The sequence below is a fragment of the Aythya marila genome (assembly GCF_965140915.1).
Source record: "Aythya marila genome assembly, chromosome: 3".
NCBI classification, from domain to species: Eukaryota; Metazoa; Chordata; class Aves; order Anseriformes; family Anatidae; genus Aythya; species Aythya marila.
In genome coordinates, this window is record NC_139044.1 from 22,470,383 (window position 1) to 22,492,142 (window position 21,760).

The 21,760-nt window shown below is 38.4% G+C and overlaps 1 protein-coding gene across 9 annotated transcripts in view; it reads left to right on the plus strand.

The window, feature by feature from the left end:
* Positions 1 to 21,760, plus strand: part of DISP1 (dispatched RND transporter family member 1) — a gene marked incomplete at its 3' end in the record, with an annotated part of 87,613 nt that overhangs the window by 46,212 nt on the left and 19,641 nt on the right. For 8 of the 9 annotated variants that reach the window (XM_082755542.1, XM_082755537.1, XM_082755538.1 and 5 more), the window contains one exon: positions 6,281 to 6,817. In XM_082755542.1, coding sequence (XP_082611668.1) covers positions 6,312 to 6,817 — 506 coding nt within the window. In that variant the 5' untranslated portion in view covers positions 6,281 to 6,311. Of the gene's footprint in view, positions 1 to 6,280; positions 6,818 to 16,771; positions 18,214 to 21,760 lie in introns of those variants that run through there. The other variant, XM_082755543.1, reaches the window with a different exon arrangement.

Consider the following 21,760-nt stretch of genomic DNA (forward strand, 5'->3'; position numbering starts at 1 on the left):
GCTATCCTATAGCATTCTGAATGGTAATCCCATAGCAAGAGCAACTACAGATAAAAAAAAAAAAAGGTTTTCAATACAACCGATACCTTCTACATACAGAAGGATGCATATTGCTCCCCTCTCTTTGTAAACTGAATCAGAACTATTTTGGTTCGGAATATTTGCAGCTACAAAAACTTAAATATCTTTCACATGGTAATGGCGAGTCAGTAAATCAAGTAAGAAAGATTTAGTGTGATGAGAGCCTACCAGTTGTAACCAATGCTTGGGTTTTTTTAACAGATTTCCACGCTCTTAAACCATGCTGAGGTATACCTGCTTTCCAGAGCTGTGCATTCCTTTCTTATGGTGTTTTTCTCTAAGCATGTCTGTCTGTAGCTCTCTCTTTCCCTTTCCAAAACTCTGATTACGTATGCGGAGCTTTCTTTTTTTCATTTTCTTAATATCTTTTTCCTTTTTCCCCGTGCATATATATTTAATGAAACTTAAAGGTTGCTCAAAACTTGTGGAAGAGAATTTTCAGGGCTCCTTGTTGTTACTTCTACCGATAGCTGAATTATCTTCATGATGAACTCTGACTTTAGAGCAACTTTGTAGTTAAAGCGCTGCAATTGATTTTTTTTTTTTTTTTTTTTTTTACACACAGCTTGGCAAATGGTTTCTGTAAATATTGTTTTACTGTTTGTGCCAGGAAAAGTAACTTCAGCTTAAAAGCAAAGTGTATTTCTGAAGTCCTTGCAAAATCTTTCCCACCGTCGGCAGCCTTTTCCAGCTCCTTCCCCCACAGCTGGTGGGGGAGGTCATGCTGTGTGCCAGCTCGGCAACACTGATTCACCAGTGCCCATCTGCAGCGTGAGCTGTGGTGCTGGCATGGGGACATCTGGAAACTCCCTGTCACGGGAATTGCAATTCCTGAGCCAGCCTGCGATGCAGGAAATGAAATCTTGGTGTCTCAGGTTCAAGACGGGACGGCTTCTTAGCAGGTCAAGCTGTCGGGAGGAATGGAAGAATTAACTTTTTTTTTTGAATCACTGGGTTTCAAAACCTAGTCAAAATGAAAATGGAGGAGGAGAAATTTCCATTCTGCAAATCTCTTCTTTTTCACAACTGTATTCTAACTACTGCTGCATGGCAAAAATGCTTAGGTGGTTGAAAATCTGCTTACCAGGGAGACATTGAGAAAATCTATATTTATAGACTGCTCTGCAAATAAACTGACCGTAGTTGCATTTCTCAAAAATGGGAAGTGCATTGTATCGATCCTCAAAGTGAAGTAGGTTTGTTAGTAAGTATATTACATAAACTTGCGTGGTGAGGTTTAGAGATTGTTCCAGAAGATAAAAACACTTACATATGTGTGTATATATAAAATATGCTTTAAATTCCTGAAAACGAAGTGGAAAGGACAGAGAGTGCTTGTTTTCTAGTAAGTTGCTGTATTTTGTATAGCGACAGCTTTTCAGGAAGACACAGTGGTTAACAGCTGAAATAGAAAAGCAGGAGGCAGGGTATTGAGAGAAACCAAGCACCACATACGAATGCATAGGAGTAAGAGCTGGAGAATTTGAAAAATGTCTAGCCGAGTGCCAAACTGGAGATCAACAACCATAAAACATTAAAAAGCTGTTTGTCTTGCTAAAGAACACTGCGGTGATAGATAACTAGACGTCTCCCATAAAAACCAATATCAAACACCAGGCACCACCTGTTACTTCTGGGAACACTGAGAAAAAGCAAAGCTGCAAGGAATGCTGGTGAAGTGAAGGAGGAGAAAGCCCTCCTTCGGGTGGCTGTGCACTGACTGGCACAGAACCCAGGCTGGAGAGGGTTTACACTGGGACTGCACAACCCATTTGCCACATGAAAAAACTTGTAGCTGCTTAAGGGACTGCAAGCCCGTTATAATATTTCATCTGGAAGGAGACTTAATGGGTAGCAGTGGGATTGTTAAACGTTGCTTATTTCGAGAACGCACTGCTTCTGGAGTGAAACTGCTTCAGATGAACTTTTGACATGAAAAGACTCCTGCCCCCCCCCCGGCTTCCCTCCAGACATAAGCTCACGTCAGAACCGTTGTGCTTTGTGGCTGACAGGGCTGGAAGGGCCAGAAAACCCAGACCAGTTTGGTGGGCTGGGTGGCATGCTGCTGGGTAGAGCTGCAAGGCTTTTGATAGCTTTAAAAACAGCCTTCAGTTGTCTTACCCTAAATGAAAAGAAAATAGTTTTATAAAACTCTTTGGTTTTATTTTGGTGCAAGATGCAGAGTTTTAGATTACGTATCTTAAGTGGTTAAAAATACCAAAAATACAACGGTGAACTTTTTTCATCTTCTAACAATCTATACATTATCTATACTAATATGCTAGGCTATACTAAATTTCCACTACATCATTCCCTCTTGAACTTGCACTTCTGTCATTCTCAATTGCAGGCATTATGAGTCCAGATGGGATTTGTTGAACCAATGTTTTTTTAAGTCTTTAAAGTGAAGAAAAAATCTTTCACTTGAAGCCAAAGGAACAGGTGAACTTAATCCACGTCTCAAATGAACACGCTAGTTAGGGAACACCAAATCCTACATAGTTCCCGCATGGTACAGCATTACTTTATTTCCTGAAGGGCTCACAATACAGATGGCAGATGTAGGCTGTGTTCGTTGTTAGCTCTACAAATAATAGAGGGATTACTCCATAAAACTGTCACTACGTCACATTGCCTCTGCAGACGGTGGTACTTTCCAGATATGACACTCTTCCAAACTTACTGCTGAAATGCTTTCTTAGCAGTTACTGTTATCAGGCATCCAGTAGTAGTGGGTAATCCTGCTTTTCTTTCCCTAGCAGTCCAGCTGGTATAATTTCTAAATACACATTTGTGTTTAAAATAATGTGCCTCCAGCTGGAGGGGTGAAGAGAAGGATGGATAACCAAGTATAGTATATTAAACATCAAGGTTTATGCTTTTTTCTAATTGAATGTATTCTTCTGTTAAGTAGGGCTGTATATATTAAAACTGATGTTATATCCACAATGTATCTACAACCCTTATTCTCAGAGACTGTTCTAAAGTACTCTTGCTCCATTTTTTTTCCTCCCTGGATGCAGAGTTTTGTTTTCCCAAGTCTACATGTTAATAAATTCTTATTTTGGTTTTACATAGTGCATTTAACTTCCCTATCTGTGCATCCTCTAAAGGAGAGATTCTCAGTTAACTGTTTCCTTGGGCCATTCCGTTTCACAGTAAGTTCCCAGTCATTGCAGTTGGGGTAGCTGAGACAAAACACAGCAGAGATACAACAACTGCTGGTGAAATTTTGGTGCCAGTGGTGCAGCACACTTGTATGAAGCGTGACATGGGGAATATCACAGGACATAATTTATAGTACCTTCAAACGGGCAAGACGAATTGAGGTAACACTGGACTTGTCAAGTAACATCAGCCATCTTACATTTCGTTAAAAAAAAGCAGAACACAAAGTTACCAAAGCAAATGAAAACAAGCAGTTCAACCAATTTTTGGGAATTAGTTTGAGCAACAATTCTAAGGTCTGTTGGAATAAAACACCTAATTATGTGGCTGCCTTAAGCATACAAAGTAGTTCTGCTGACTTCAATAGAGCATGGAAAGAGGCTCAGGGTGAGCAGATACTTCTACGTCTTGATCAGACTCGATGAAAATGAGTAGAGCTCAAGTGTTTCTCACTGCTTATGAAGGAAGAATCAGTTTAACCCGTTATTGTTTTTTATAGCTTGAAATAGTTCATGGATGATCTGTTCACCAGGGGAACAAAGGCAGAGTTACATCGCTCGTGTTGTACTGCTGATGGTGATCTCTGGCGTTTCTTGGAATTTACTAGTGTCTGTAGTTCTATTTACTGAAAATTGAGTTTAAACTGAAAAAGATGCAGGGAGATATTACGTCCATTGAAAATAAGGCATTTTATTTTTCATCGCATTAAATGCAGGCTGTGGTGCTGTCTGAAACTGAAGTCATAATCCCTGCGCTGGTGTTCAGCAGCACAGACACTGTGAATGTCTCTGCACGGAGAGCACCAGCTCCCAAGGGTGTGAGTTGTAACACTTGCATCTCCGTGCTGCAGGCACACCTCGTAAAGTGATTCCTTCATGAAGTGATTCGAAACAGCCACTAAAAATTACGCAGTGTTATCTCAATTGCTGCGTGCACAGATGTCCTGGGTTTAAAGCAAAAAGAATGTGGTCTTTCATTTCCAAGGACTTGGTATCTGCAGGATCTCTATACCTGATTTTCAATTACAATAATAGCCTGCAGAGCTGTAACTTTCAGCAGTTTCCAGCAGTCTCAAATAATGATATTTAGGCCAACTAACATAGAAAAAGAAATGCGACAACACCACCATGCAATGAATCTGTTACACGAGCGAATGAAAACAATCAGGCAGAAATTCCTAAAATGCTGCCAGCCGACTCAATGGGAGCTTTCTCTGCCTCGCTGTCCCTCTGTCTTGCTCTCGTCCACTCCAGCAGCCTTTGAAGCTGCCTCCAGTTTGCGACAAAACTTGACTGTTCAAACACAGCGCCATTTCACATGACTAATGCATCTCTTCAGGCTGAACCAAACTTTAGCCAAGCACTTGAATTTACTCTCTGTGCTCTGTGAAAAGTCTTCAATGGGCTTGACTTGCCTGGCCCCGGGAGGGGGTATCGGGCAGGAATGTGTGGAATTGGACTCGGGAAAAATCACCTTGTTTAGCAGCATATTCTCCTGCTCTGACTGCTTATCTAAATGAAAGTGACTTCCCAGGGAATCTGATTCCGCACATGATCTAGAACAAATAGCGCGGGATTAATTTTTGTTTCAGCAGCGAAGGATTTAGTTATGTCTCGGGGAGATCCTGCGCAGGGGGGCTGCTGGGGGCAGCATTCCTCTGTGCAGAGCGCTTTCTGCTCAGAATTAGCATTCAGGCAATTAAATAGCTCAGCTGGCTGGGAAGGCTTAGCTCTGAGCGCTCGGCAAAGGTAACAGAGAAGAAAATGAGTTAGAAACTTTCTCGCTTATCTGTCTTAACCTTTGTGTTGTGTCTCTGCAAAGTTCAGTGTCTGTAATGCAAGCCTTGCAATTTCAACTTGGAATGTTGCTGTTTGAATTCGGTACTGGAAGGTTAATGTGACTAGCCAAAATAGTTATAATGAGCTGATCCTAATTTTTAAGCAAATGTTGGGTTGTTAGTGTAAATAGCATATAATTAGTTTGTCCTTCATTCTTCTTTCTCCTTACTCCTCCATCTTCCCCCTCCAAAAAAGCCATGTAACTTGGGAAACAAATTCTTACCCTAGATAAGTGTGATGTTTGACCTTTCTTGTTATTTATCAAAATCATCTCTAGCTTATTTCGAAATCTTAGTAAAATACAACTGGAGATAACATGGGGAATTATCTGTTGTCAGTTTTGAGTTTGAGACAAGCTCCTTCAAAATCAATAGTTTCCTTCTCCAAAATTAATAGTTTTCACTTATTTATGTTTTCCTCAACAAACAAACAAACAACTTTAGAACAAAATCTTTAATACCCTTTATTTTCAGCACATTGCATTTCTTAATTGCTTATGGAATACGTCACTTGTAAGGATCAGCTTCTCAATCTGCCATAATTGAATGCTAGGATTTTTATTTTTTAAGCTTAGGAAAAGCGTGTTGTCATACTATATATTTCTGTTATTTGTAATAGTTCATTTTGAACTTTTGCTAAAGAGCTAGTCTACCACCCAGCAACTTTGACAGATGCTTGATTTATTTAAATAAGGATTTTTCAAAGAACATCTTCAAAGATATGAATGTGCCCGGTTTTCGGCAGAAATGGGAGGATAAGAAGGAAAGCTACCAAAGCCACACATTAGTGGTGATTAAACAGTTTATACTGTGTGGTCCTCTCTCCTGCTGGCTTTCAAAGCACACAGGCAAAGCTGCAGTGCGAAGTTGTGGATCGTTAGGCAGTTTATACGGAAGTCTGCTTTCATAAATAGTGGCCATTACTTAGTCTTACACAAAATGATCTTGTTCCCCTGCTTCTCAGCCATTACTTGTTGGCTATGACCCAGAGACTGTCATTTGACTTGCATTTTGCTTTAATTACTTAATGTAACTTTTAGTTGAACAAGAATGTCCTTCAAAACCTTCCTGATGACATGTGACCATTGCCCTGTGTTAAGAGAGATGAGAAGAGCGTTACTAATTTAAAGCTAAAGCTATTTCTGAGCATCTGAAAACACTGCAGCTCTGTAAGCTTTATTTTTGTTTCTTCAGGAACATCTTCTATCCATCAAGAACTTGGAGCATGGCAATGAGTGATGTCAGCGAGTCGGTGATTCTGAGCAATGGCAGCATCTTGTCAAATGCTTCTGGCCCAGGCATCATTGCAGCTAATGATGGAGACGTTGCTGTCCAACAGCTCACTTCCAAGGAAACACCAAGAACAAAAGCAAGTCCAAACGGCTGCCTGCAACTCAACGGTACAATCAAACCCTCCTTTCTGCCTTTAGACAACCAAAGAACTCAGCAGATGTTGTCGCAATGCTGCCACCCCTGCCCGTACCATCACTCTTTAAGTAGCCATAATAACAAGCAAGAATGTCATTCGGTGGTTGGCAGCTCAGCATCATCTCCTATGACTTCATGCTGCATGCAGCCACACACTGAGTACTCAGCATCTATTTGCCAAAAACACCCACCCATATATCAACCTGCCTGCTGTCTTCAGCCCTCCCCATCCTTCTGCCTTCACCATCAGTGGCCTGACCATTTTCAGCATCAGCCTGTGCAGCAACACATAGCCAGGATAAGGTAAGCAGATTGCAGGTTTGTGGTTGTTTTTAGTTCTTTGGGTGGGTAGTTGTTTCCATAAATATGTCATTTTCTTAAAACAAAAACAAAAAAGAAAAAACACATCAGAAAAGGAAGATAAACAAACCTTTTTCTCTAGTGTTTTTACAAGTTAATCTTTTATTTGTTAACAGCATGATTTTTTTTGGAAGTATCCAAGTCAGGAAAATAATTTTGTTTTGCTACATGGATATTACTGAAATGAATGAGTTCTTTCTGGAAAAAAAAAAGCTGTTTTTAATTCTTGGGGCATTATGTGAAATGAACTAATGCAGAGATAGCTAAGACAGCACGGAAAGAACTGGCATATCTACATTGTCTAAGCAAAACCTATATTTACCTCAAAAGGTGCTTTAGAAACTATTTTCAACATTGCCATTCATAAAAGTATTGGCTGTTTTTTTTCTCTTTGTCAAATCAGCTTTCTCAGTGAGTTGCCTCCATGTGTTTTCAGCTTATCTGCTAAACTCTAAAGTTGCGCTAGGACTGAGAAACTTTGTATTGTTCCATGTTTTGAACCTTTCTGTCCTCCACTTTAGAGAAACTTGCCTCTATCTGTTAGTTTTGGAGATCCAGTGACAGTAATCCTAGCTAGGGGGAGCAACAATCACAAGGAAAATCTGCTACGGCCTGCTAGTTCTGGGGGAGATCACTGTCAGTCCAAGAGGCAGTTTGTAAAAATCAAATTCCCCGTTGCAGTAAGACACCTCTAAGCTTTTTATGCAAGGTTATTTTTTCCTGAGTTGCACTTAAGCCAGATTGGATGGTTTTTCACTGGAGCAATAAAAGCTGCCCGTCTCCCTGTCATCCAATATTTGCATCCTTGCTCTAAAACTTGGAGCTACAAGTTATTCTCAGACAGTTATATGCATTTTGCCTCAATGGAATGTATGGACTAATTTTAAACTTCTGAGAATAGTGGGACAGACTGGGACATCCAGATATCCAATGTGGAAAATGTCAAAGTGAATAAAGCTTTTTTCCTTAAGGTAAAAGCAGATGAAAATAAGGATAATACAAAGTATAAATCAGCTTTCCCCTGCCAGTCGTTCCTCTTACAAAAGGAAAAAAATCTTTATTGTTGGAACTGCTTCAATCCCCCATTCCATATGTGTTTAACTGTTAAGAAAAGTTGAAAACTTGCATATAATTCTGTATGCAAAGGTATGGAGGGAAGTTGAACTATTATTGAATCGGTCAGTTGTACTTTCCAGTGTCAAAATGGCAGCACTAACTTTGCTGTTTTTCTCATTCTGAAACAGGTCTGTTAAACTTCATCTGTATTCCATGGTCTTGAGGAAGGGAACAAATTTGATGCAGAATCTGTGTTTCTGTTTTTACTCCAGATAAGAGCACTGAAAAGTTATTTAAGATATGGTAGAATAATGATTTCCATAGTATTTCAGAAATACTATGTTTTTGTTTGAGCTATTCTGATTAGGATCTTGAACCAAGATGCTTTTTTAATCTTGCAGTACCTTACCATGACATACATTAGTACATAAATGTACATAAGTTATTTATCATTTGATAAATGTTCGTCTTAATGTTAGCAGTCAAACAGTCAAAATAAGGATAGAATCTGGCCTTTAAAGCACCTGTAGTTAGTAGTTATTAGGTATCTGCACTAGCATACTCTACATATCGCTATCAAAAGTTTGTTTATTTTCTGGAATTCCTTCTAGAACTGAATCTTGTCATCAAGAAGATGCTTGCAAGATGCAAATTAAATATTTTCATCAGTCTTCTAAATGCCACCCAGCCTATAGTTGCTGTCACCTGTTTTTAGCTCTAAACATGGTAAATTGGACTCAAGTCTCTTGCCATGCTGGGAAAGCTGGACTTTCACATACATTTTACCGCCTTAAACTGGCAGTATCTACACTGATGGAAAATGCATGCATCAGTTATTAGCATGGAACCAACCACTTTTTTTCTCTGAACAGCCTACAAAGTGTGTCTGAATATTACAGCCTTCTGTTGCATTGTGAATCCAGTTTATCATGCTATAAGACCATTGTCGATGAAAATATGTTGGTAGATGTTAAAAAAAAAAAAAAAAAAGGGGGGGGGGGGGCATTGCAACTGGATGCAGCCTTGCAGAGGAATGGCTCTATGCTCAAGAAGCAGCAGTCTTGTTCATCAGTAGTTACTTTGCAGTGCTAAAGAGAAGATTAACACTGGACATGAGATATTTTTAAATGATTTGTTCCACACTCTGATATTATTATATTTTGAGCCTATAATCTGCACAACATCTCCTTCTCTAGACATTTTTCCTAATTTTTCTAGGCTAACTGGAAATCATCCAGTTCTATAATATGTGCATGTTTTAACATGGTTATTTAAAATGCAGGTTCTCATATGATACATTAACTAAATTCAGAATGCAGTCAAACTAGCTTTCATTTTGGTCCTTCATAATTTAAAAATATGCATTCAAGTATTGTTAAAGTTTTAGGTTTGGGGGGTGTGATTTGATAGAGGGGGGTGAATGCTTTCTGCAAACTATATCACTAATGCTTACAGCTCCGGGCAGGTAACCAATTATTTCAGCACGACAGGTTTTGTCAGGTTTTTAAGCCCAAGGCTTAACATTTGCTAGTGACCTAATGTTAAAGGAATGTGGGTCTGGTGTATCATTGGGGATTGTAGTATATAAAGAAGACAAATTGAAATAATGCCACTCTTAAAGGTGACTAGATGTGGAATTTTGTAGTGTTCAGCTTTGAAGAGTAAACTAAATTACATAGAAATGTCAACTGTGCACCATAACTTGAAGGTCTAGGCAACTGGTAGTTTTTCAGATGGGTGAAAAAGGCTTGTAACATAAATTAAACAAAACATTTGTAGTGGTTGGTGGTATACAATGTAAAGGTGGCAAACAACTCTAAGTCTATTATGAAAGCAGGTAAAGTAGGTAACTGTTGGCCATAATGATTCTGATTTTTAGATATTTTTGAGGTTGAAAGATACTGAACAAAGTTTTGTGCTATTTTGTGTACATTTTTAAGATGCTATGCATTTAAACATGTTCATACCTCTTTTCTAGTAGGCACAATATCTTGACAGCACAAACACGCCCTGTGAAATTCCAGCTGTCTGTTCATATCAGAATGTAATGGTCGAAGGGGCTCGGTTTGCTTTCTAACAAATGGTTTCTCAACTTACCAGTTTGGAACATGGTATGATTAGTTCTTCTGTTCAGGTACTACTGGAAGACTTTTCCACCATGTCCCTTAAAAAGGCTCGTGTTGAAGTAATCCTTTATGTCTGAAAGTGCTTATGTATCAACAAATGTGTAGCCCTGGAAGGTGGGTGGTTATTGCCCCTCCTTTGCTTCCATCTGCTTCTGTAATTATCAGCAACCTTCACCGGGTAGGCAGTAGAAATAAGAAAGAGGATCCAAGCAAGGCTGTTAATCTGTTGTTACCCATAAGAAGTGGAAAAATCATGAAGACTGATGTTTGACAACTGGAAGGACCGAGTTAGGAGTCACTAGGGAAGAGTGAAACCATGCAGCCTAGTAGCATGTTTATTGGGATGAAAGAAGGATAAAATAAATAACGAACAATTCCATATTCCAGCAGATCTAAACACTGCAGAAATGTATAACCAGAAAACTCTTGAGCATTCCTGGTCTTTTTCAAAATCTGTTATTTATATATGAATGTATACATGTAAATAGGGGCAGAAGAGGAAGAACGTGCAGAAATGGTTCAGTAAGTTGTCGCAGATTTGTGGAAAGCATGTGGTAACAATGCTGTCTATAGCTGTTGTGTCTGCTACCCAATTAAATTGCTTCTTTCAGATTTGTATGTGCACTTTTTGATGGGAAAACACTAATTAAAAAGTAACTGTATCCTTACTAATCTTGATGATAACTCTTTTGGAATTGTGTTTTGCGATACAATTTAGAAAACTTGAATCTATGAACTCAGAGACAAAAGGTAAGGGAGAAGAGGTCACGGAGCTGCAAGAAGTGGTGATAAGGAAATGGCTCCAGTCTGCCAGGGCATGTACTGCTTGCAGTTCTGCAGTATTGGACCCATAAATTCACACAAGTTCTCTTTTCTTAGAGTAGACCTGCTTTATATCATCTACCATTATTTATATTTCAGGACTATAATGTTAATGCTTTTGACTAAAGCAGATAAGTAAAGAAAACTGCTCTGTGAAACATCTGAATAATCTCTTTTAAAAAGACCAGGATGAAAGGACACATGGAATGGTCTCTCCCTGACCATATAGTCATATCAAGCTAGAACATGAAAATAAAATCAGTTTGAAGCCTTACAGAATCATTAGTTTGGCTAAAATTGAAAACTGGGATATTTGGGAATTGCTCCTCATCCTCCATCAGAGAATGAGGAGAATCATCAAAGAATGAGAGAAGTGGAGCTGCTCATGTTATTTCCTGTCTTCATGAACTAAAATTCTTTGAGCACCCAAAATCCTGTGAGGTGAGCAGAACAGCACAAGTAACCAGGCTGCAATTCACATCTGAATTGCTGGATTCCAAAATTTCACTTGCGAGACCAAGCAAGGCAAAAACATGGTACTGCAGAGTCAGGAAAATGGTAAAGTGTTGGTATCTTAAGATTTCTTGCGCGTCTTCCTTCCAGTTAGATTTAAGCCTTCTTTTGAACTGTTTTGACATTGCGGATTTATGTTAGGCTCTGGGATTCTGAGTTCTGCTGTATCTCAGAGGGTTGTGTGCCACACACTGTTTAAACATTACTGCAGCTACACTTCAGTACTTTTATTTTGATAATTTAAAAAGGGACACTATGAAAATGAAAAGGCTGTGAAGTGAAGGTAGAATTACCCATTTTCTATTTTGCTTCTAGTTACTTGGCACAAATATTAGAACCAGAAAGAAATAAAAAGCTCTTTTCTTTTTTTCCTCAAAAAGCAAGGGAATATTTGCCAAATACCAATCGTAGTAACAAGACTTTGTTATGAAACAGCTCCCTGCTTGATTCCAGGAAAAGGATAATTGTTATCTGGTACATTCTGCAGGGCTCGCAGAGCTGATTATGCGTATACATGCGTATATAATAGCTTTGAATATAGTCTCTCATTTCAGCAACATTAACTGTTCATGAGAACTCCTACATAGAGATTTTGAAACAAAATGTTTTTCACCTAGATAAATATTTTCCGTTTTGAAAATTCTTAGCTTCTACTATATTCAACACATTCAAGGATTCTTTTGTTTTAATTTTTATGCATTACGCATAATGTATATGTGTATGTTTATATATACGCATAATGTGCATTAATGTCTTCTGTATAATAAGTGTGCATGTACTGTGTTGTAGATTAATTAAAAGCTTAACTTCCTTCCCATAGGAAGATTAAATATGTATATTAAAACAAAAAATCTTTTAGGTGAGATTTTTGAAGGTTGTTTCTGAACCATTTTATCAACCTTCTTTAGCTGAAAGGCAGAAGCTGTTCCTGTTGTTTCATTCAAGGTACATGATGTTACAAATATCGTGATTCATGCTGTAGATCGGGAATACCTGCATGTTAGTAAGTTGCATGGAAACACTCCAATTCTGACTTTGTTCTCCTTTATTCCATGGTAAAATAGGAATTCTTTATCCCATGGTTTCCCAGAATGAAGAGGATGGAGGCAAATGTGAACCACAAATGAGGTGCTCCCTTTTGTGTCTCAGTATTAACAGCCCAGTGGCATACCTGGATTTTATTACAGTTGATGAACGGAAAGGGAATGTATAGCAATTTGGTGCATCTTTCTGAATCTGAGTCCGACTGCAGGTTCTCTGTTGTGCAGATGTGCAGGAAGAGCTCTGCCTGTGACCAAATACATTCTTTATCTGGATTTTGCTTTCAGTTCGAGCTGTGCTTTCTCATTTTGACTTAGTTTATTCAATTTTCCTTAGCCTTAAGTTACCGTGTTCACCAATGACTTAAGAAGTTTATGGTGGTTTTGTTAATTCATTTACTGTTCCCATGATGATTACTGTTCATTGTCAGTTCTGCAAACATAAAATAACTTGGTTAGTATTGCACAGAGCTGAAAGCAAAAAACAACATGCAGAGAATAAAAAATGTAATTTATAATCTACTGGCAGACCACATTAATAATAACATCTGTAGGGAAAAAAATAAGTGCACTTAAAATCAAATTCATTAGGCAGTTTAAGGGATTCTTGTAGGCTTTTAATAGTATTAATTAAGCGTTAGTAATTGTCTACCAAGCATTGCTTTGAATCAAGCATTAATGCAACAGCAAAAAAGGATGCCTAAAGCTTGTGCTATGCCCCGAGTGCAGCTGAGTACCAGCTGGGCAGTGTTGTGACCTTTAGTCCCTGCCACTTACCGACTCCAGGTTCGGTGTGCTTGAAAAATGAATTTCCCGTGCCCTGCATCCCTCACCTTTCCTTGAACAATAGGGTAGCTAGTACTTAACTAGCAATCTGCTGGGCCTTTGAACTGTAGTCTTCAGAAGGTGTAATTAGCTGATAATGTGAGAGAAACATACAAAAAAAAAAAAAAAGGCCTTCCTTTTGAATTAAATTGACTGGAAAAACAGCATCAGCTGTGTTTCCTCTTGAAAAGGACTAGTCTGTGTGTTGAGACAACTTTTAAAACTGACCATTTATGTACACATTATATTTAGAAAAAAATATAGCAGAACAGCTAAATCAGTGGCAGTTCATTGAAGTGCTTTGCCCATGTGTAGTTGTTCTCATGCACCGTTAACTTAATACTGGGTTGTGATAAGGTTCACGTGTGAAACAAGATAATAGTCAATGAAGAACAGAAGTCTAAACTAAACATAGCCAGTTACCTCATTTTTCACATCATTAAAGAAACGAAATACTTGAGTATTCCTGTTTCTTGAAAGCTTTCAGTTTTCCTGAATGGGAGGAAATGTGCTGCATGAGGAGTGGACTTTTTCAAAGCTTTTTGTAAGCTTCCGTAATTGTCTGTAGGTCATTCTAAAATCACTTGTCCTTCCTCTCTGATGATATTTCAATGTGTTCTTCATCTCCTAGGAAGTAATAATCGATGTACATGCTTTTAAGTAATCAGTTGTTCTTGAGCAGTAAAAACAACAAAACAAAAGACAAAAAAAAACACACACAGATTCACAAATTCTTGTAGCTGCCCAGGAAGGAAGACTGAAGCATGTACCAGTTGAAGCACGGTATACAGCAGTCTGAAGTCTCCCTGTTCCAGAGTCAAACTTATATATACTTAACATCATTAATGCCTATAAAAACACAGGCTTCAGCCTTTGCAGAGAAATACCTTTATGAAAATAGGTGCTCTTGTACACCTCTCTCATTGTCTTTGATATCATCTGATGGAGCCTCTTGTGTATGTATGTTGTGATTTGTTGGGTCACGTTAGTTTCCCATCTGTCAGAGAAATATAAGATGTGACCATGACCTTGCACTGCTCCATTCAACTTGGGAGTGTAATATAAACAGCTTTGAAATAGAATATTTCTCAGGAAGGAAATTTTTGCCAGTTAAACTGCTGAAAACTACTCTAGTCATCAGTTAAATCCCTGAACATATCTATTAATTTCACTGTGATTTCAAAGAAAAGAAAAAAGACTAATGGTTTTAGACTTGCGAAGGATCTTGAAATAATATTAGTCTGCACCAAATTAGCTGCTGGCTTGTTTTCAGATAATGATTCATGGTGGTATTTTACTATGCTTTTTTATTGTCTTGAATAGTTCAGAACTTTTGTTTAACTTGCCAAGCAGTACTATACGTGCCTTCAGTGCTTCAGAAATTAAAGGAATATATATTTATGTATATATAGCTTCAAGTAAACGTTTTGAAGAAGAATATACTTTAAATTGTATATAAACAGTGCCATTTAGAATTGGGACAATCTATTTTAAGTATGTTTGGCAATTTTCTTTTTGGTAGTCTGAGAACTCTTCAAAAGTGGCTGCACTCATTGGAGAAGAGTTTGAGGGAAAGGAAAGTATAAGAAAAATTATTTTAGAGTGTATGTTATTTAGGTCCCTCATAGACTGTCAGATTTTCTTACAGAGAAGATGATTTACGTCCTGTTGAAGACAAGCGAACAAGCTCGACTCTATTAAAGAACAGAGCCAGCTTTCTTTGCAGTTGATAATATTTAGTCAGTTCTTCAAGATGAAAGAGGGAAGCAATCAGAAGTCAGTATTGCAAAAATGAGGTTCTGTAGAACCTTTAGACATAGGTTTTCAGTTAACGCAGGCTCCTGCAATGTATTCAGTCCCTATGGAGCACCAAAAGAAAAGGAAAAAAAATAGCCAGGAACCCCAAAACTTGAAGACATTTGTAGGAGCATTTCAATTTTAAGTCATCTCTATGTTTAAAAAATTGTATTATAATTTTAGCATAGAATAAATCATACTGGGATATTTAACTCAAGAAGTAACTTCCAAATTAAAGCGCATACAGATAGGATGTTAATATTGCATTGACCTCCTCCGTACATTGACTTGATAGAAGCGCATTTTCCCACTAAAGCAATCTGTTGTATGCTGCCATTAGCTGGAAACTTGTGATTGGGAGATGCCAAAACTACCTTTTACTTCTGGAAAGTAGGTTCGTAAAGTTAAATAATGTTTTCAAAGCAGAAAGTGGGCAAAATCCATCTCAGTTATGTAGGGTTTTGCCACTGATGTTAAAAGAGTCTGGTTTTGCACAGTGTGCATGCTCTAGGCCAGCAGAGCAGGCACTTTTGTGGTAAATTTAAATCAGTACCTCTACCGTAGGAGGACAAGTGTCTTGGCCTGGGGTTACACTGGGGTTACAGCATTGGTGGATAGGGGAACAGCAACTGACATCATCTACCTGGATTTTGTACAAAGCATTTGACATTGCCCTGCGTGATATCCTTATCACTAAATTGGAGAGATGTGGATCTGATGGATGAACTACTTGGTGGGTAAGGAATTGGCTGGATGGTCGCACTCAAAGGGTTGCAGTCAACAGCTCAACGTCCGAGTGGAGACCAGTGACGAGTGGTGTTCCTCAGGGGTCTGTGTTTGGACATACGTTAACATCTTTGTCAGTGACCTGGGCAGTGGGATCAAGTGCAACCTCAGCAAGTTTGTGGATGACACCAAGCTGTGTGATGCGGTCAACATGGTGGAGGGAAGGGATGCCATCCTGGGGGACGTACACAGGCTGGAGAGGTGGGCATGTGTGAACCTCATGAAATTCCAGAAGGTCCTGCACGTGTTTCAGGGTAATCCCAACTTTACAGTACTTAAAGGGGGCCTGCCAGAAAGCTGAAGAGGTCCCTTTGTTCAGGGAGTGAAGTGATAGGACAAGGAGTAATGGTTTTAAACTAAAAGAGGTTAGACTTAGATTAGATATTAGGAAGAAACTCTTCACTCGGAGGGTGGTGAGGCACTGGAACAAGTTGCCTAGAGAAGTTGTGGAATCCCCATCCCTGGAGGTGCTCAAGGCCAGGTTGGATGGGGCTTTGAGCAAACTGATCTAGTGTTAGGTATCCCTGTCCATGGCAGGCAAATTGGAACTAGATGATCTTTAAGGTCCCTTCCAACACAAACCATTTTATGATTCAGTTTAAGAATCATGTGGACAATGATTTTATTATTGGTAACACCTTCCTTCATAGTTGTTTTCCTTTCAGAAAGGCAACGTTATTTGCTCATACTTCTGTAAACATAGAACATATCCTCATTTGGGACTGAAGAGGTATGTAAGAATACAAGAAGATGAGACAAAACCTTTACAAAATTTGATACCTCAACTATAAAAATGTGAATTGACAGCTTATGGATTTTTGGTTTCTTCTACGTCTTCCATTTTGCTTAAATTTATGCATAAGAATATTTCATAAGAATTTATAAAAATAAATTTTAAATTTATATTTATTTTAAATAATTTTACATTTTAAATTTATTTATTTAAAGTAAAATTATAAGAATAAAAACTTATAATTTATATAATTTATAATAATTTATAAGAATAAAGTTTTAGCAGACATAATTCGTAAGTATAAGGTTAAGCAAAGATGCAACACTGGGAGTTTACGCTTTTTGATGGGATGAAATAGCAGTTAGTTTCTGATCATCTCTCCCTGATAATCTAGAGATAAAATTAAATCCTTATGGGTTTTTATTGATAGTTTATGTGGGAAAGAACAAGAAAATTCTTTGCATTTTTCTCACTTTCGATAAGATGTGAAAACCAATAGTCCATCAAAAAAAAGAGTTCCATCTTAACAGCATCCCTCTGCTGTGGCTTGTCCTGTTTCCTTTACAGATGTAAATAAGTAAAGCTAACTACATGCAAAGACAATAAATACTACGTGTTTAAAGAATATCTAGAGAAAGTTCATGATTAAAGTTGGGGAAAACTGCACATCATAGTAAAAAACTTAATTTGGAGGCTTACAGAAAGTTTTTTGGCAACTTAAGCAGTTGCATTTGTTGTTTAAGTGGTTGCACTGACTGACAAAATGATAAAGCAGGTAGGTGTTGTTACCTCACAAAGTGGCGAAAGCTAGCTCAATACTTTAGAGCAATTGAAATTGTTCTCATGGGTCAAGAGCATCTTAAAAACTGTAGGATTTTCTTCCTTTGTAGGAATTTGCTTTGTATTGTATGTTCTAATGGAGCTTGTACACCATGATGCGTATCTCGTTCTGTCCTGCAGGGATTTAGCTTATTCTTGAGTGTAATAATGACAAAAGGCTGTTTTATCACTTCTTGTAACCAGAGCTACAAACAAATGGAATAGTGTCCCTCCAGCAAAGCAAAGCATTGAGGTTAAACACCTCATAATTCTTGGCCCCTACGCAAATGATTTGTTTTTGTTGTTGAAAAGTATGTTTTGTGCTTAGATGAAATGCCTGAAATCTTCAGTTTCTTCCAGATCAGCCAGGAATGATTTAAGTTCAGTAAACTAAAGCTTCTTCAACTTCTTGAGTTGCTTGCTAGAAGAAAAGTCTAATTTCTCCGCTCTATTTTTTTTTTTCTATTTAACTGAAATTCATATTTTTTTTTCCACAGATAATTTCTTGATACTATTTTTTTTTTCAGTAAGCACAGTTAATTTAACATTTTGGACTCCTCTTTAAATGAAATACAAGATGAAATTATTTTTTAATGATTTTTTTGTTACACTGTGTTTAGACACCTGTGGTATATACATGGTGCTTCAAAACGAAGGTCCGATTCGTGTCCTGTACACTACTTCACAAATACGCTATGTGTTTTTATGGACATGATGTTATTTGTACTGAGAAAAACAATGCAAGCCTTTTAAGAATAGCTGCATGAGGAAAGCAGAATTAAGACTAAGCAAACTTTCGGTGTTCGTCCATGCTGCCAGAAGGTAAGTTCTTACAGATCTGCTGCATTTGCTCCGGATCCCATTTTACTAGAGCAGTTGTGATTGCCCCTGCGGCTCTGCTCTCTGCAGTACCATTGGGGATCACTTTGCATCCCTGTGACAATTTCTTCAGTCGCTTCTATGATAAATAGCTGCAAGCTAAGCTTTTATTTTCAATACTTTATGGAGCTCAGAGCCAAAATGACAAAGGCTGGCAATCTGACCTGTTAGTTTTCTCATTTAGAAAACTGGGCTTTTCCTCATCTGCCAAGTTTCTGTCAGAGACCATTTGTGTGCTACACTTGGACACACATTTGAGCCCTGAAATTATGGTCCACTGTTGCTGTTTGTAATTTAAAAGCAGCTGAGTGTGGATCTCTGCTGGATGCGCTGCATTTTTCAGCAGTTGGTACTTTTTCATCTGAGACCAGTTTCCGCAGGGAAGTAGGAAAAGTGGCTGCAAATACCGGTGTTTATCTTTTTGAGATGCTTATTGCCCATCCATCTGAAAGTCAGCAATGAACTGCTTGATGGCAGGTAACAGGATGAAGAAGAGCAGTGTGTCATCAAGAAATGCCTGTACCAGCAGCAACCACATAAACATCAGGAATCACTTCTTTGCAGTGCAGGTGATGGAGCACTGGCACAGGTTGCCCAGAGAGACTGCGGAGTCTTCCTGGAGATAGTCAAATGCCACCTGGACGTGGTCTTGGGCAACCTGCTCTGGGTGTCCCTGCTTGGGCAGGGAGGGTTGGACCTCCAGAGGCTCCTTCCAGCTTCAGCTGTTGTGTGGTTCTGTACAACAGCGCCTTTTAGCCAAGGCTGGAAGTTCTCCTGCTTCTCTTACACAGGAAGCAGCTGCCCTGGCAGTTTCAGGTTTATCTATGGTTCTTTTAGGTGTATCTATGGTTCTTGTAGTTGTTGCCTTATACCTTAGAACAGGGTGCAACAGTCCCAGTCGGTGCCTTTGTGCTGCTTCGTATCTGGGGTGGTAGCCCGACAGGCATTCATTTCAGCTTAGTCTGACTCATTCGTGGTTCCTCCAAGGAACAAAGGGGAAAAGTCCCTCTACATCTGAGCTTCAGTTTCTATCTGCACACAGTGTAACAGAAATTAATTGTGTGTAAGTGTCATGAAATAACTCAGAAGCCAAATATTTAACCAGGGCTTTATCCAGAATTATAATAGGGATTTAATGTGATTTAGGAGTACCCTGTTTAGCCAAGTTAGTACAAAAGCATGTTTTGAAATGTATCGACCCTCTTTAACTGACTTGATAAAACAAGTTACTATATAAACAAGTTAATACACTTAAAACAAGTAGGCAGGAATGCTTGTGGTCAAAAATTGTATCTTTTTCTACCTTTTAGTTTACTGATAGCCACCAATGCATTTTTACATGTTGCTTACTCCACAGTAGGTAAAAAGCTCTCATCAAAGTATGCTTCAAAACATAGTCTGTTTTTGTAATTTTCTGTCATAGCTACTTCCTGCAGCTTTTCTTGCATCCACTCGTGAAGCAGCTGGCATTGCTTCTTTTTGGTGTGAGGTGAAAGTGGTTACTTTAATTGATAGTTTTTTCACAATTGAGATTTGTTGAGGGAAGGCTGCAAAAAGAATGACTTGGAATATCTAGGTAATTGTACTGTCATCTGTTACATCCAGGTTTGTATTCCTCTGAATCTTACTAGACAAGCAAAACAAATGCACTACGTAAACAATAAGGCATCCACAATTTTATTAAGTGTTAAATTCATTTGGAGAAGTTCCATGCTGAAGGAACACACTCATGACACATTGCTTTTAGACAGTAATGCTTGCCTAATAAGCAGTCTAATATTATAGCAACACTTTTTAAAAACACCACTCCTTTTCACCATCTCGCACAGAAGGATGCTGGTCAACCAAATCAGTTTCATGTTGAAGAACTTAGGAGCTTTTTAGCGAATCTATTTATCTTTTCATTTTGTACTTCCTAGTTGTGTGATGCTCAAGCTAAACTAGCCATTAGAAAAGAAAAGCTTAAAGCAAAGCGTCAGTTGAGTAGAGATGAGGTTTGCAGTAATGGTAGTAGAATATCGCTCATCCTTTTATTTCCCCTTGGCATAGCTTATACTGGATTTTAATCAGTGAGTGTAATTTATGTAATACCTTTGTTCTGCTAGTCATGTCATAAACCAATGCAATTGTCACTTTCTGGTACCAAACTTGTGAGAACTACAAGGGTAATTCAATACAAACATCAGCTTGGCTTTTGTCCCAATACAGTTATGGAATTCACCATTTCTTTCTCATGAAAACTGATTTTTTTGTTGCTGTTCTTGTTTATTTTATTATTTTTTTTTGTCTAGACTTTTTTTAGAGCTTGGGGGTGTTATTTAAACTAAGTGGAAGTATAATACTTCAAAAATTAGACACAGCAGCTTTAATTAAGTGGGAAAGATCTGGTTTTACCATGCATTTCTGTATTTTAGAGCATAACTAAAGAATTTTTGTGCATAGTTTTCAGGGATAACTTTTCTTATTGACTGATACAATAGAGTCATCACAACAGCTGCAAGGGATTGGTTACACTGCTGGAATTCACTCCGGTACACACAGGTTTTTTTAATGCACGCTTTTCGAAACAAAACAGTTTGATAGCAGGTGTGACCTTTAACCCTCCCTAACTTTGAAGAACTTAATCATCATCGTTTGTTCAGCACTGAATACATTTTGCAGGTGGAGGAAACAGAGGGAAATGTAGTTTAGTTTTGATGGGAAAAAGAGAGGATAGGAAACAGTTATGTTGGTGTTTTTACTCTTTTTATGTAAATCAAATCAGCCAAAGTTAATTTTGGAAGTCCTATCTAAAACAAATTTTAGATTCTGTTGAGAAAACTTGTTTTGCCGTATAGTTACAGAGACATAATTAAAATGGGGGATAAAGTTGGATGAAGATTTAAGATGTGCATGTTTACTAAGATTTTGCATGCAGAAGGGATACTGGGAGAACAGTGGAAAAAGAGAATACACACAAAGATACGTTGAGAAGGTGCCTGCATCATCCCCACAGCAGGATCCTTCCCAACTAAACATGTTGGTCCTTCCCAACTAAATTTTATCTCACCAGCTTTTTTAGGAGCTCAGATGGTTCTGTGGCTGTTCTGTACCTCCCAGTCTGAGCAAACCCTCAGATCTGGGGGATTGTGTCGTGATGTGGACACAGCTCTCTGGATGAACCAGATAACCCTTTACAGGCTCATGCAGACCACTGAACAATCATACAGCATAGTGTGAGGTGATGTGGAGAGCGGTGTTACAGCCTGTGCAGAGGAAAACATTCCCTCTGTGGGAGTTAATAATCAACTAAAGAACCTGCTGTTTTTTTCAGCCTTGTAGATTAACTTTGTTGGAAAAGCGGCACTAAAATTGACAGAGTCCAAGCATACAGAAGGCAATTTTATCTGTCCATATAAACTGGAATTGCTATACGCACTTCTATACACGTCAGTAGAGACCTGAATTATGGCCACTAGTGCTGTAGTTGTGGTCCTTGCTTGACTGTTTT